General features: G+C 49.2%; 1 protein-coding gene across 1 annotated transcript; it reads left to right on the forward strand.

Moving 5' to 3' along the window:
• Nucleotides 1–5,000: 5,000 nt before the first annotated feature.
• LOC133926069 (uncharacterized acetyltransferase At3g50280-like) lies at nucleotides 5,001–6,662 on the forward strand. Its single transcript, XM_062371812.1, has one exon. It carries the CDS (start codon nucleotides 5,028–5,030, stop codon nucleotides 6,456–6,458), a length of 1,431 nt encoding a protein of 476 aa, XP_062227796.1. The 5' UTR covers nucleotides 5,001–5,027; the 3' UTR covers nucleotides 6,459–6,662.
• Nucleotides 6,663–13,668: the final 7,006 nt, after the last annotated feature.

Genomic DNA, 13,668 nt, shown 5'->3' on the forward strand with positions numbered 1-13,668 from the left:
CGCCAATCATCATCTATCCAATAGACAGTCACACACATATACCCCTTGTTCTAATTTGATGTCCACATATCCATAGTTGCACTCAAGCGGCCTTGAAGGGTTTTAAAATAAGCATACATCTTATCCTTTTCTTGCAAATAGAGGTCCATTATATCCTTTCTAACAGTGATACGAGACTTGATAGGAAAGTTTGGACGCAGGGATTTTATAAACTCAACAAAATATTCATGTTCAACTATGTTAAAAGGATACTCATGCATGATTATTGCAATGTATAACTTCCTCAAACTAACTTCTTGATCATACTTGTATGGTTCAATAACTGTCATACCTTTCTCATGATCAGTTTCTGATTTGAGTTGTTGCTGGCCTTTAACAATACTATGATAATGCTTTAGATGACTCCAAAATCCTGTGGTTCCTCGATTACTCTCAGCTCTACCTTTGCTGGTTTTGTTATTACACCCTTTGAACTTACATTGTGCCCACAACTGATCTAGAACATTTGCAATTTTGTGGCTTCAAATTTTATCTTTCAAGATTGTAAATGTTCACCATCTTCCTTGGGTCAAAAGTAGTGACTACTGAATTATCTTTTCTCTTATCCATGGGGAGGAACTTTTTATTATTATTATTTGCAAGCATTAGTTTTTTTTTCTCGAATGCGCAGGAGAATTGCGAGTCACTCCATTAAAGAAGAAAGAAACAAATACAACACAAAACAGGTCCACACCAAACAAAAAAGGAAAAACAAAACATCCACACCCACACACAACACACACACAACACAAAACAGACATCCCCAAGAAACGAAGAAGGACTAGGCTATCCAGCTAACAAAGACCGAAGCTCAGAAGCCCCAGCTGCACACCATAGAGTGGCCTCATCCGCGACCGACCTTAGAACCGAAACCACATTCGGGACCTCCCCGTTGAAAACGCAGTCATTACAGTGTTTCCAAGCCTCCCAAGCAGCAAGGATAATACGAGAGTTTAGGCCCTTCCTGTGCTGCTTTGCAACCTTATTGATAGCGCGACTCCACCAGCTCGAGAACACAGAATCAGCCAGTTGTGGATAGACCAAAGGCAGGCCAACCTTCTACATGACATGTAACCAGACCTGACGAGCAAGCACACAAGACACCAATAGATGTTGGATTGTCTCATCAGCCTAATCGCAAAGAGGACAAGCTTCTGGATGAGGCAAACCCCGTTTAGCCAATTGGTCCACCGTCCAGCAACGGTTAAGAACAGCCAACCAAATGAAAAATCTGCATTTTAGTGGTACCCAGGACTTCCACACTCTCTTCCACAGCGCAAACTCAACCGAGCCAACAAAAAACGCATTATAAGCCAATTTACTTTAATAAATGCCCGAGGTTGACAACCTCCAAAGATGTTGATTCTCAACCCTGGGCTGCAGAGCAAAACCATCCAAAATATCCCAAATATGAAGATACTCCCCAATAGCCCTCACCGATAGGGCGCCCTTGATATCAGACACCCATCTCGTGTTATTCAAAGCTTGAGACACCGATCTTTGGTTGATAGCCCTATGAGAAACCAAGGAAATAAGATTGGGAGCCAAAGCAGCTATAGAATGACCATGCAGCCAGCGATCAATCCAAAATTTCGTATTGTTGCGATCACCCACCAAAAGAAATGGTAGCAATGGCAAACAAGGCACAAACATTCGGATGAACCTTCACCTGAAAGCCAGCCCAAGGCCGCGACAGCTCAATCTTTTGGAGCCATAACCACATCATCCTAAGAGCCCAACCAAGAGACACCAAATCATGGATACCCAAGCCACCAAGATGAAGAGGGGGACATACTCGCTGCCAAGACACCAAGCAGCTGCCACCCTTAGCTTGATCCTGACCCAACCAAAGAAAACCCTGCCTTTGTTTGTCTATTGCCTTGATAACCCACTTGCAGAGGCCCATGTCAATTATTTGATAAATGGGAGTTGCCGTGAGAACCATAGACACCAGAATGAGCCTACCGGCCGGGTTCAACAATGCAAGCCGCAGTTTTTATGGACTTGAAACTGCTGTAACAAAGCTGAAATCATATTGTTCGTCAGATTAATAAGGATATTAAGAACCAAATACATCCTCAGGATAAGTGTAACATTCAGTTGTTTTGGAACTAGGACCGGCAAACAAAAAATTAACTTAAACTAAAGTTACTAAACAAGATAGTTGTGTCCAGTTGTGCAACATGCGAAATTGCAATGCAGTGTGTGTAGTAAACATGCAGTCATGTTATAAAAGATCTTTTACATTAACATTTCTTTGTAAAATTGTGAAACACCAAAATATACTTTATTTCATTTAGTCATTTTTGCTATCTGAGCTGATTGGTTTTGTGGATGGATGATAACGAATTTTGCAGGAGAGTGTTATATCCTTATGTGAGGAACTCCTTGAGTATATTTTGAAGAATCACCAAGTCAACCAGGAGCTAAAGGGCATACTGCATGCATTCAATATAGCTCTGGTTAGTAGAAGACCCTTTATATTGTTTTTGACTTTATACATGTGTATTTCTAAGTGCTATTGTTCTTATAATGCTTTGCTTCAGTGTTGGCGTGCTGCTTCTCTCTTAAAGCATAAGGTCAATCATAGCGAATCACTCACACTTGCTGTAAAAAACTTAAACTATGAGTGCAATGAAACGCTCGCTGAGTTTGTTTATGAGAAGCTAAGGATCCTCAAGAAGAAGTTTGCACATAGAGCAGGCGAAACAAGCAAGCAAAGTCAACCAACTTCAGTGAGCAACAAATCACCTTGCGAACAGGAGACTTCAACTAAATCAATCCTTAGCCAGGAAACTTCTGTTGATGGTATTTTTGAAAATGGTTCACATCAAGAAGTACTGGGTGATTTTTTGACTGAGGAGATGGTTTTAGGAGAGGAAGAAGTTTGTAGCTGCCATGTTCATGCAGCTTCTTCGACACCGCAGTCTTTGGATGATAACTCAGCAATGGAAATTACGTTGGTTCGAAGTGTAAATGCATCTGAAGTTACCACTACAGAAGAAGCAAGAAATGAACCTGCTGAAGTTCTTATCCAAGGGCCACCATCAGACGTTGTTGGTCTGTCGGTAAATAGGACCTGCAATAATCCTGATGAAATTGACTCACAAGGAGATGCACTCTGGCTGTTCAACATTCATTACGTAGTAGTCCTTTAGTTGACATTTCGGTTAACCAGGTATAGCATGGTTTATTCTCACAGCTAGCTGCAAAATGCTGATGGTGCTTGCTTTCTAATACATCCGTTTCCACACAATAAATTATAATATTTTTAGCTTAAACTTATCACGTTCAGCATGTCAGTTATAACATATTTCACGAACAATCAGGAAGAAATGTAGATCTCTTGACACAGTGAGGTTTCAGTTCTTTTTTTCATGAGCTCTACTGGTTTGGCAGATTACTCATTTAAGTTCTTGTCCTTTGTGATATAGCGAAAGGTAAAAGAAATATTTGTACGCCTTGTAGTTTCCTAATATAGCAAGTGGCTTTTTTTTGTGGCTCTTTGCATGTGACAATCCAAATGTTTTTACCACTCCAGTAGTCTTATTGGTCTGTTTGCCGGATGGACTGCACAACATGCTGGGCATGAAGAGTGAGAACTGTATGTATTATGTTGTCTTTCATATGGAACACTCCTCTGAGTGTTTCTATACCCATTTCCTTGAATGTACTTTGCTAGTGGATATCCCACCTTTTTCTTTGCATAAGTACTTAGCACATTGTGTTCATTTTTCAATTAATGGTATTCACTAGTTCCTCATGCTTGCATTTTCTTGTGATGTCCTGTGCTGCTCATATCATATTCGAGGCCTTATGTTCATTCTTATTGCATATGCTTATGAGTTATGATGCAAAGTAACTCATTATGTTCCGTTACCATTATATCAGGAATGTTCATGTGGTGACCATAGAAGTACTGAACATGTCGAGGGAGAGAGTACTGTCAGCTCACCATTACAGGGTGGTACAAGTCAACATTTAGGTGATGCTGCAAGGAAGTTAACACCGAAAATAGCGACACTGCCACTGCAGATTCACCTCACTTACATTACACGCACCAGCTTTAACTGCTCCTTCCAGCCAGGCTACTTTGCCAGTGTCTGGAGAAGTTGAGACGTGAACCAATCTTGTAACTCAGTCTGCACAACAGATTTTAGTGCCTTTACAACTTGTGCAAGGAGAACCAGAAGAAGCAGACCTGTCTGGTGTAGCACAAGCTCAACCTTTGCAATCTGAAAGGCAGCAATCATGCCCAGTATCCAATAACCCGCTTGAAAGAGCACAACCTGATCAGGATCAACCAAGTCATCAGACAGATGCTGCACCTGGTTCTGCACAGTCGGCACAACTCTTTCCAGTGGCATCAATGATGTTTAATCACCCACTAATTGATGCGTGGCTTACACTGAGTCTTGGGTTCAACATTGATTCCCCTGGCGCGGGGGTTCCTAGGAACGGTGATGCTTGTCTGATGATGATGAAGGCCATGCATTAGAATGAATGAATGAAGGAAGGAAGGTTCGTTTGTGCTGTGAGTGTGAGGATTCATTCACTGTATAATATCACCACCATCAACCAAAAAGGGTTTGCTAAACTCTGGCTGATCTCAAAGTCTTACGTGCTAGTCGTATGCTGAAATTTTTCAGCCTGTCGGATTTGTCACAAAGTAGAAATGTCAGTTTTGTCGCTCGCTTACCTGTTCTACAACGTAAAAGGAAGACTTCACCAACTCTCAGTTGTCACACACGAGGCAAAGACTTGTCTCAACTATCAGTTGTCACACACGAGGCAATTTCCCTTCCCGGTCAACAATTTCTTGAGAACAAGAATGGCCAATCGGACCCATTCATGGGCTGGGCTGGGCTGGGCAACATCATTCCACCAACCACAACCACAACCAAACCCCCACCCCACCCCACCTATAAATTCCAATTCCAATTCCAATTCCAATTCCACTTCCACCTCCAATTCCAAGCAACCCATCAATGCCGTCATTGACAGTAGAAGGGACAATGCCGTCGCCGCCGGTGCGCGTGGTGTCGAGGCGCACCGTCAAGCCACCGCCTCGCCCGCGTGAGCGCATCCCCCTCACCTCCTGGGACGTGTCCATGCTCTCCACCGACTACATCCAGAAGGGCCTCCTCTTCGCGCCGCCGCCCTTCTCCACCGCTCACCTTGTTGACCACCTCCAGGCCGCCCTCGCCGACGCGCTCGCCACCTACTACCCCGTCGCCGGCCGCTTCGTCACCGACCAGCACCGAGACGACAAGGGCCACGCTGTCGCATGCTCCGTCTCAATCGACTGCGCCGGCCAGGGCGTCGAGATCCTCCACGCCGTCGCGGACGCCGTCGCCATCGCCGACGTCATCCCTCCCGACGCCGACGTCCCCCGCGTCGTCCACTCTTTCTTCCCTCTCGACGGCGCCATCAATTACGACGGCCACGAGGTCCCCCTCTTCGTCGTCCAGGTCACCGAGCTCGACGACGGCGTCTTCGTCGGCTTCGTGTACAACCACGCGCTCTCCGACGGCACGGCCTTCTGGGACTTCCTCAACACGTGGGCCGAGATCGCGCGCGCCACGCTCGCGCCTCCGGAAGCCCCCCGTGCGCTGACGTCGCGCACGCCCTTGTTCGACCGTTGGTCGCCCGACGGCGGCGCACCGGCACCGCTCGTGCTCCCGTACGCCGACCTGTCGGGGCTTATCGAGAGGCTGTCGCCTCCGCCGCTGCGCGAGCGGATGCTGCACTTCTCGGCGGAGTCCCTGGTGGCGCTCAAGGAGCGGGCACGGCAGGAGCTCCTGGCGGCCGGGGACACGGCCGGCGCGGCCGCCGTGACCAAGTTCCAGGCGCTGAGCTCGCTCATGTGGCGGTGCGTCACCCGCGCGCGGCGCCTAGCGCCGGACCAGGAGACCGTATGTCGCGCGGCAATCAACAATCGCGGGAGGCTCCGGCCGGCGCTGCCAGCGGAGTACTTCGGGAACACCATCTACGCCATCTCGACTGCGCCAGTGCGCGCGTCGGAGCTCCTGGCGCGCGGGCACGGTTGCGCGGCGGCGGCGGTGGGGCGCGCGGTGGCGGCGCACACGGACGCGAATATCCGGGCGCGCGTGAAGGCATGGACGGCGAAGCCGATCATGTACACGCTGAGGTACTTCGACCCGAACGGCGTGATGATGGGGAGCTCGCCGCGGTTCGACATGTACGGGTGCGATTTTGGGTGGGGAAAAGCGGTGGCGGCGCGGAGCGGCAAGGCCAACAAGTTCGACGGGAAGACGTCGCTGTACCCGGGGCGGGAGGGCGGCGGCAGCATCGACGCGGAGGTGGTGCTGACGCCGGAGCACATGGCGCTGCTGGAGCAGGACGAAGAGTTCTGGGCCGCCGTGTCGCCGGACGCGCCGCGGGCGGGGAAAGATTGAAGCTTTCCCTCTCTTTCTCTGTCTCTCCGTCTTTTTGGCTGCTGTTGCTACTACTGCATTGTTGCTCAGACAAAGACGTCAGATAGGGAGACAAATAGTGGTATTTGCATTGCATGTTTCTTTTTCTGTTAATTGTGTTTGGATAATCCTCGGATTCTTGTTAAACTAGAGGGAAATTAATAAATCTTGCATGATTTTTTATAATGTTGCTGTCAGAATACTTACTGCAAAAGTTTAGCCACTGTAATGATCTAGTCTACAACTTGATACCTGTCGTCAATGGTGAGCACTAGGAACATTTGACAACTCTGCTAGTTTCTACTATGCCATAAACCTGTCGTTGAAATACCACTATTACCTGGTCAAATTTAGTGAGTTGATCAACAGCAACCAATGCTTCTCCAACAAATACAACTAATTAAATATGGCTTGTTCAGATTGATGAACATGGAAAGTGCTCGCATGAGTGATGAGTGGCTCGTTATCCTGACAGATTCAATGAAACAGATACAAGAAGATGGCGAGGGAAGTACCTTTCCAATTTCCAATACCAACACAGAAAGATAGTTAAAGCCTGCGAGCATGAGGGCTGCTCAACAGCACAAGAGGCTGCTCATCTGAAGGTGTCAGTTACAGCACATGCTGCATGCAACAGCAACACAAGAGGCTGCTTGACTCGATCCCCTTTCTCATCAGCTGGGTCTGTGAAATCCAGTTTCGTGTTGGAAGGTGTGCCATCCCTTTCAACAGCAACACCAACTCCTTTGGGACGGCAGCAAGGAGATGATCTGCGCGTTGTGGAAGGTCCACCCGAGCCGTGGGAGAAGATGGCATCGGCGGATCTTCTCCTAATCAAGCTGATACTGCCTCTTGCTATCAGCTTGGAGAGCACTGCTGTCAACTCGGCGGTTACGGGCACGGTCAATGGAGCTGTCAAGTCCGAACGAGCTAGGCCCTTGATATGTGGGATTACTGTAGAAAGCCTATCCCAATCTTGGTGCCAGCATCGGTCTAAAATTAGTAGAGCTATTGTCTGTCAGACTTGCACTTGGAGGAGAAAAAGGATTCACAGAAGCACGACCAGCCATGTTCAGCATGAGGCCTCCCCATTTCGGCCACTATTGGAGTAATGTTCCCAAACCTGACTCTCAAATAGAGCACCTGAAGGGGCAGAGCCACCATGATGATGGTGGTGGTGCTGATCTGAAGACTCAAACAATGAAGCCTGAAGGCTGCCATACAAAAAGCCTTGCCCCGAGAGTGGCTTTTTTCTTTTCGAAAAGGGTGGGGATTGTATTACTAATTGCACATTGGTACATCCCCTTTTACATTCACAATCTTGGAAGAGAAGGAAAATACAACGAAATACAACAAGGCCCTATTCATCGTCTTCTCCAGAGCATGAACCCACCGCTGGTCATCCCGTCGTCGAGGCGAAATAGAACCACACAGAAAGGTAGTGCCTGAACCCAACCCTACTACCAAGATCACCAGCGAAGTCTAAATCTTGTGTAGCCGCATGAACCAGTGGCGGAGAACCTCCACCTGAGCACATCTAATCTGATGAAAGACTGTCGGCAACCTCTACAGCGAACTTAGCATAGGAAGCACACCGCTAGCACCACCATCTTCATATGGCATTGCAGATCCGAGAGTGGCTATTATATGACATTGCAGATCTGATTGCTGGTGGACACCAAATAGGGGATTGAGAATGCTCCAATAAGGCTTTGGACTACCCCAGAGAAATTGGGGCCCTGTTCCTTACAAACAATGTTCCCCGTACGGATGCTCCCCAGCCACAGTTCCGACACTGTTTGGGAGACCAAAAGGGTTGATCCCATTTCCTTTAACCCCATCTCCAGTACTTGAATCCCCCAAAGTAGCCGTGATTCTCTCCACAGGGTCTAAGTCCAGTTCCATGCCCCCTCCGCTGACACATATATCAAACTCTTCCAATTCCTCCGCGATATTTGTCTGCCCAACGGGCTCAATCTCATCGGTGATCCCCGCGAAGAGCTCATCTTCGTCAGGCACAGCAAGTCATCTATCTGTCGAAGATCAAAATCAAACTTGTAATCCTTCTCTTCAGGATCATCGTCAACACTTTGATTTGGTCAGATGTGTCATCCGTCAATAGGGTACCATGTGCAGAATTAGGATAGTTCAATGAAAAAAGAGAGACATGTTAAGGAAAATCAATGGAAAGTCGCACTACTACACTATATATTACAAAAGGTCAGATTTGTTAGAAACTTTTGATGAATATAATTTGAGATCTGGTCTACAAATAAGGGCATGGAACCACATGTTTGGCATTTTGACTCAAACAATAATTTCCTTTTTTCCCTCGTCTCCCTTGCCCCAGTGATTTGGGACATATTTGTTTCAGCTAGAAATTATGAAAAATAGTTTGTAAATTATAGATCGTAAAAAGTTGGATTGTGAAAAGCTTTTAGATTATGAATTTAAAAAACTTTGATGGATAATTCAGTAAAATAGACTTTTAAAATTTATAAAAATCTGAGAAAAACCAGCCTCTTATATTTCCATAATTCAACAAGCGAATTGTAAAAAGCTACAGCAAAAAACTATCTATTTATTTCAATTTCAAATTATAAAATTTAAAAACCACAATTAAAAGCTAAAACAAACAAACCCCTCTCAACTATTTCACTTATCTCTTTGCAGAAATTTACCATAATTCAGTCATCCCTCGGCAGCTCCCCCGGAAACCCCGCTGCACCCATGGACAGATCTGCTCTTTGGACAATAAGGCTACTGCTTTCCACATGCACAGACTGCAGCACATTAGCATATGCTGGTATGCCTGTAAACGTACTGTGCTTCAAGTGCCTAAAGAAGAATGCAAGTGGCATACATTTTTCATGAGGAAGCACTGGCAGCGACCTAAACCACCGCGTGTATTCAACAGTGGCGGCACAGGTACCCTCCACGGGTTGTTATTTCCAGCCATCTGGCGCATCTGGGAGGCAGGAGGCAGTGCAAGGTGTTGGGGCATGAAATAGAGACCCCGCATACAGCACGAAGAGAGCTTCTCTCACTAGAGGAGGCTTAAATTTGAAGACGAGTTTAAAGTTTGGGGAAGAGTAAGAGTGAGGGAGAAACTCTATAATCAATGTGAAAGATTTTTGTCCCTCTCGCCTGTCCCTTGGAGGTTTATTTTATAGAGAGAAGGCGCATAAGAAATTGCTATCATGCCCCCATAATTATGCCCCATAATTATGTTATAATTATGTACATATGAGGCTATTTTTTATCATTAACCTCTTTACATGTGATGTGGTAATAGAGATACCATAATTGCCATAGCAATACCGACGTACGCCGTCTAAGTATGTCAGGGTTGGGGCGTTTCCCCAATAGCACCCCATCATCCGTCAGTTATGAGATATCTTGGGGCGAGCGGATATATAGAGAACTAGCCCCAATCTTTTTGAAGTCACGATATCCCAGATTGTCCCCTGTCGTCGAAGCTTAGAGCCAGTGGATGAAGCGACACTGTCTGGAGCACCACGATGAGAGCTGGAGGCGAAGCCAACGACGAGACTGAGGGAGGCAATATGCGACTCCTTTAGCGGGTAGTCACAGCGGAGCTCGACGGAGGTGGGGCCGTCCGGAGCGCCGTGGCGAGAGCTAGAGGCAAAGTCGACGGTGAGGCCGAGGGAGGCTGTATGTGACCTTCTCAGCGGGTTGCCTCGGCGATACTCGACGGAGGCATGGCCGTCCGAAGCGCCGCGGTGGTGGTCGGAGACGAAGTCGACGACGAGGCTGAGGGAGGTAGCCCGCCATCCCCTCGGCAAGTAGCCATGGCGAGGCTCGACGGAGGTGTGGCCGTCCGGAGCGCTGCACAGAGAGCCGAAGACGAAGTCGATGGCAAGACTAAGGGAGGCAGTGAGCCGTCCCCTCAGCAAGTAGCCACGGCGAGGCTCGACGGAGGTGGTGGCGTCTGGAGCACTGTGGCGAGAGCTAAAGGCAAAGTCAACAACAAGGCTGAGGGAGGCAGTCCACGTCCCCCTCAGCGGGTAACCATGGCGAGGCTTGACAAAGGTGGGGCCGTCCGGAGTGTCACGATGGTGGCCGGAACGAAATTGACGACAAGGCTAAGGGAGGCATCCAACGATCTCCTCGGCAAGTAGCCACGGTGATGCTCGATGGAGGCGAGGCCACCCGGAGCGCCACGGCGTTAGCCGAAGGTGAAGTTGATGGCCAGGCTAAGGGAGGCAACCGGCCATCCCCTCAGTAGGTAGTCACTATGATGCTTGACGGAGGTGTGGCCGTCCGGAGCGCTGCACAGAGAGCCGAAGACGAAGTCGATGGCAAGACTAAGGGAGGCAGTGAGCCGTCCCCTCAGCAAGTAGCCACGGCGAGGCTCGACGGAGGTGGCGGCGTCTGGAGCACTGTGGCGAGAGCTAAAGGCAAAGTCGACAACAAGGCTGAGGGAGGCAGTCCACGTCCCCCTCAGCGGGTAACCATGGCGAGGCTTGACAAAGGTGGGGCCGTCCGGGGTGTCACGATGGTGGCCGGAACGAAATTGACGGCAAGGCTAAGGGAGGCATCCAACGATCTCCTCGGCAAGTAGCCACAGCGATGCTCGACGGAGGCGCGGCCACCCAGAGCGCCACGGCGTTAGCCGAAGGTGAAGTTGATGGCCAGGCTAAGGGAGGCAACCAGCCATCCCCTCAGCAGGTAGTCACTATGATGCTTGACGGAGGTGTGGCCGACCAGAGCACCGTAGTGAAAGCCGGAGGTGAAGTCAACGACGAGGCTGAGGGAAGCAGCCAGCCAGCCATCCCCTCAGCAGATAGCCGCGGCGATGCTTGATGGAGGTGTGGCCATCCGGAGCACCACGGCCAGAGCAGGAGGTGAAGTCAACAACGAGGCCGAGGGAGGCAGTCTACAACCCCCTCAATAAGTAACCACGTCGGGGCTCAACGGGGGCGGGGCCGTCTGGGGCGTCGCGGCGAGAGCCGAAGGTGAAGTCGATAGGGAGGCCGAGGGAGGTAATATGCATCCCCCTCAGCGGGTAATCGTGCTAGTGCTCGACGGAGACGGGGCCTTTCCAAGCGTCGTGGTGGTGGCAAAAGATGAAGTCAACGGTGAGGCTAAGGGAGGCAGCCAATGAACCCCTCAGCAAGTAGCCGTGACGATGCTCGACGGAAGTGAGGGTGCCTGGAGTGCTGCGGCGATGGCCGGAGGTGAAGTCGACGACGAGGCTGAGGGAGGCAACCAGTCATCCCCTCAGCAGGTAGCTGCGACGATGCATGACGGATGCGTGGCCGCTCAGAGCATAGTGGCGTTAAATGTCCCCACGCCTCCCTGCCAGGCCGTGGCAGGAACTGACAGAAAGCGTGGGGGGAGCAGTTGGAAGTGATAGGCCACGTGCTCTCTTAAATGCAGCATCGGGCCTCTCACAAGTTGACACCTCACCGCTGGACCTCTGTGGGGGCTACCGGCGAAGGGCTTCTCAGGCCCTCGGGGAACCAAGTGCTCGGGGGCCACTGTTCACAGCCCCGAGCACTCTCTCCCGGATATGCCCTTTCTTGGTCCTTCGGGAACCGAGTGCTCGGGGGCCATTGTTCGCGGCCCCGAGCACTCTCTCCCGGAACTGGTTGTTCGGGTCCTCGAGGAACCGAGTGCTCGGGGGCCATTGTTCACGGTCCCAAGCACTCTCTCCCGGAACTGACTCCCTTAGGTCCTGGGGGGGCTCGGGTGCTCGGGGGCCACTGTTCGCAGCCCCGAGCACCATCTTCCCGGTTCTTGACTTTTCATGTCGTCGGGGAACTTGAGTGCTCGAGGGCTACTGTTCGGAGCCCCGAGCACTCTCTTCCCGGCACTTGGTCTTCTCGGGTAATCGAGGAACTCGGGTACTCGGGGATCACTGTTCGTGGTCCCGAGCACCCTCTCCCGGGACTTAGTCTTCTCGTACCTCAGGGAGACACCCCTGTGGGAGGGCGCCACGTGTCACTCTGCTGTTCTGGCCTCGGGACTCAGGGACCCCTGGTTCCTGTGTCATTGACAGCATCCCATCCAGAACGAGATTGTCTCGGTGAAATCAGGTGACTTCAATGAGCTGTCAACCGTTGATTTGAGATGAAGGGACCAGATTTGATGGTACAGTGTTGTAAACATTAAAAAGTCACTACAGTAATGTGCGACTTTACTACATCTATGTGCTACAGTACCTCTGCTACAGTATCATCGTCAGAGACACTATTCATCTTCTCATGAAAACTTTGTTCCTCTCTGACTTCACCGAGCTGAAGTCAGAGGAACCGGATCCATTCCATCCATCCATCGACAAGGCTTAGGGGTTTTCTGGGAAGTCGGACGACGAGCTCCTCCGGGGTAATTGACATGACGGGATGTGATTGATCCATCGCTCATGACCAGTGAGGGGATTGCATGGTACCAAATGATTTGCACGAGTACCACGGCTGCATAGACCTATAGTGAGGGGCTGATGCCAAAAGTTCACGTGCTTGTGCAATGCAGCACATCAAATGTTTGTGTGGTAGTCACAAATGAGTCAATCCCTTCTTCTTCCTTTTCTCCTTTGCAATATGAAGGAAGTCGACTCTTCTTTTTCCTTTTCTTTTCAGCAGGAAAAGAAAAAAGAGACAGATGGTTAGCCCCGGTGGTGGCTTGTGGGCCATCACTGCCAGTGAGACTGAGGAAGAGTTGTCAGCTAGCTCCCCCTCCCTTTCCTCCTCCTCCTCCTCCTCTACTTTCTTTCTGCATCAGCAGCAGCTGCTATCTTTTTTTCTTCCTCGAACACACATGAGATCCGCACACCTTTGTAATAAGATAGAAGAAAAAATCGATCCCCATACAAAACCTCCAGAGGCCAAAAGAGAGAAAGAGAAGGAAGGAGAGAGCAGCAGCTGCTATCAGGATGCATATCACATTCCTTACCCTTTTCTTCTTTAATTTCCACATCATGCATGATGATCCATCGCATTGCATTACTAGATAGAAAAAGGCCCGTGCTTTGCTTCAGCTATACATACTCAAATGACTACTCCATAATGCAGCTTGCGTCAGTTATATTATCCACATCAGTAATATAACTAATCTGCAGATAGATGTTATTTTTTTTCTCGATAAAGGAAGCTTTATTGACTGTCGTCGTTTCATCAAAATGATACAAACACAAAAGAGTATCCTCCCTGCTTCTGCATAGCTGGAA

Source organism: Phragmites australis, chromosome 8 (assembly GCF_958298935.1).
Source record: "Phragmites australis chromosome 8, lpPhrAust1.1, whole genome shotgun sequence".
NCBI classification, from domain to species: Eukaryota; Viridiplantae; Streptophyta; class Magnoliopsida; order Poales; family Poaceae; genus Phragmites; species Phragmites australis.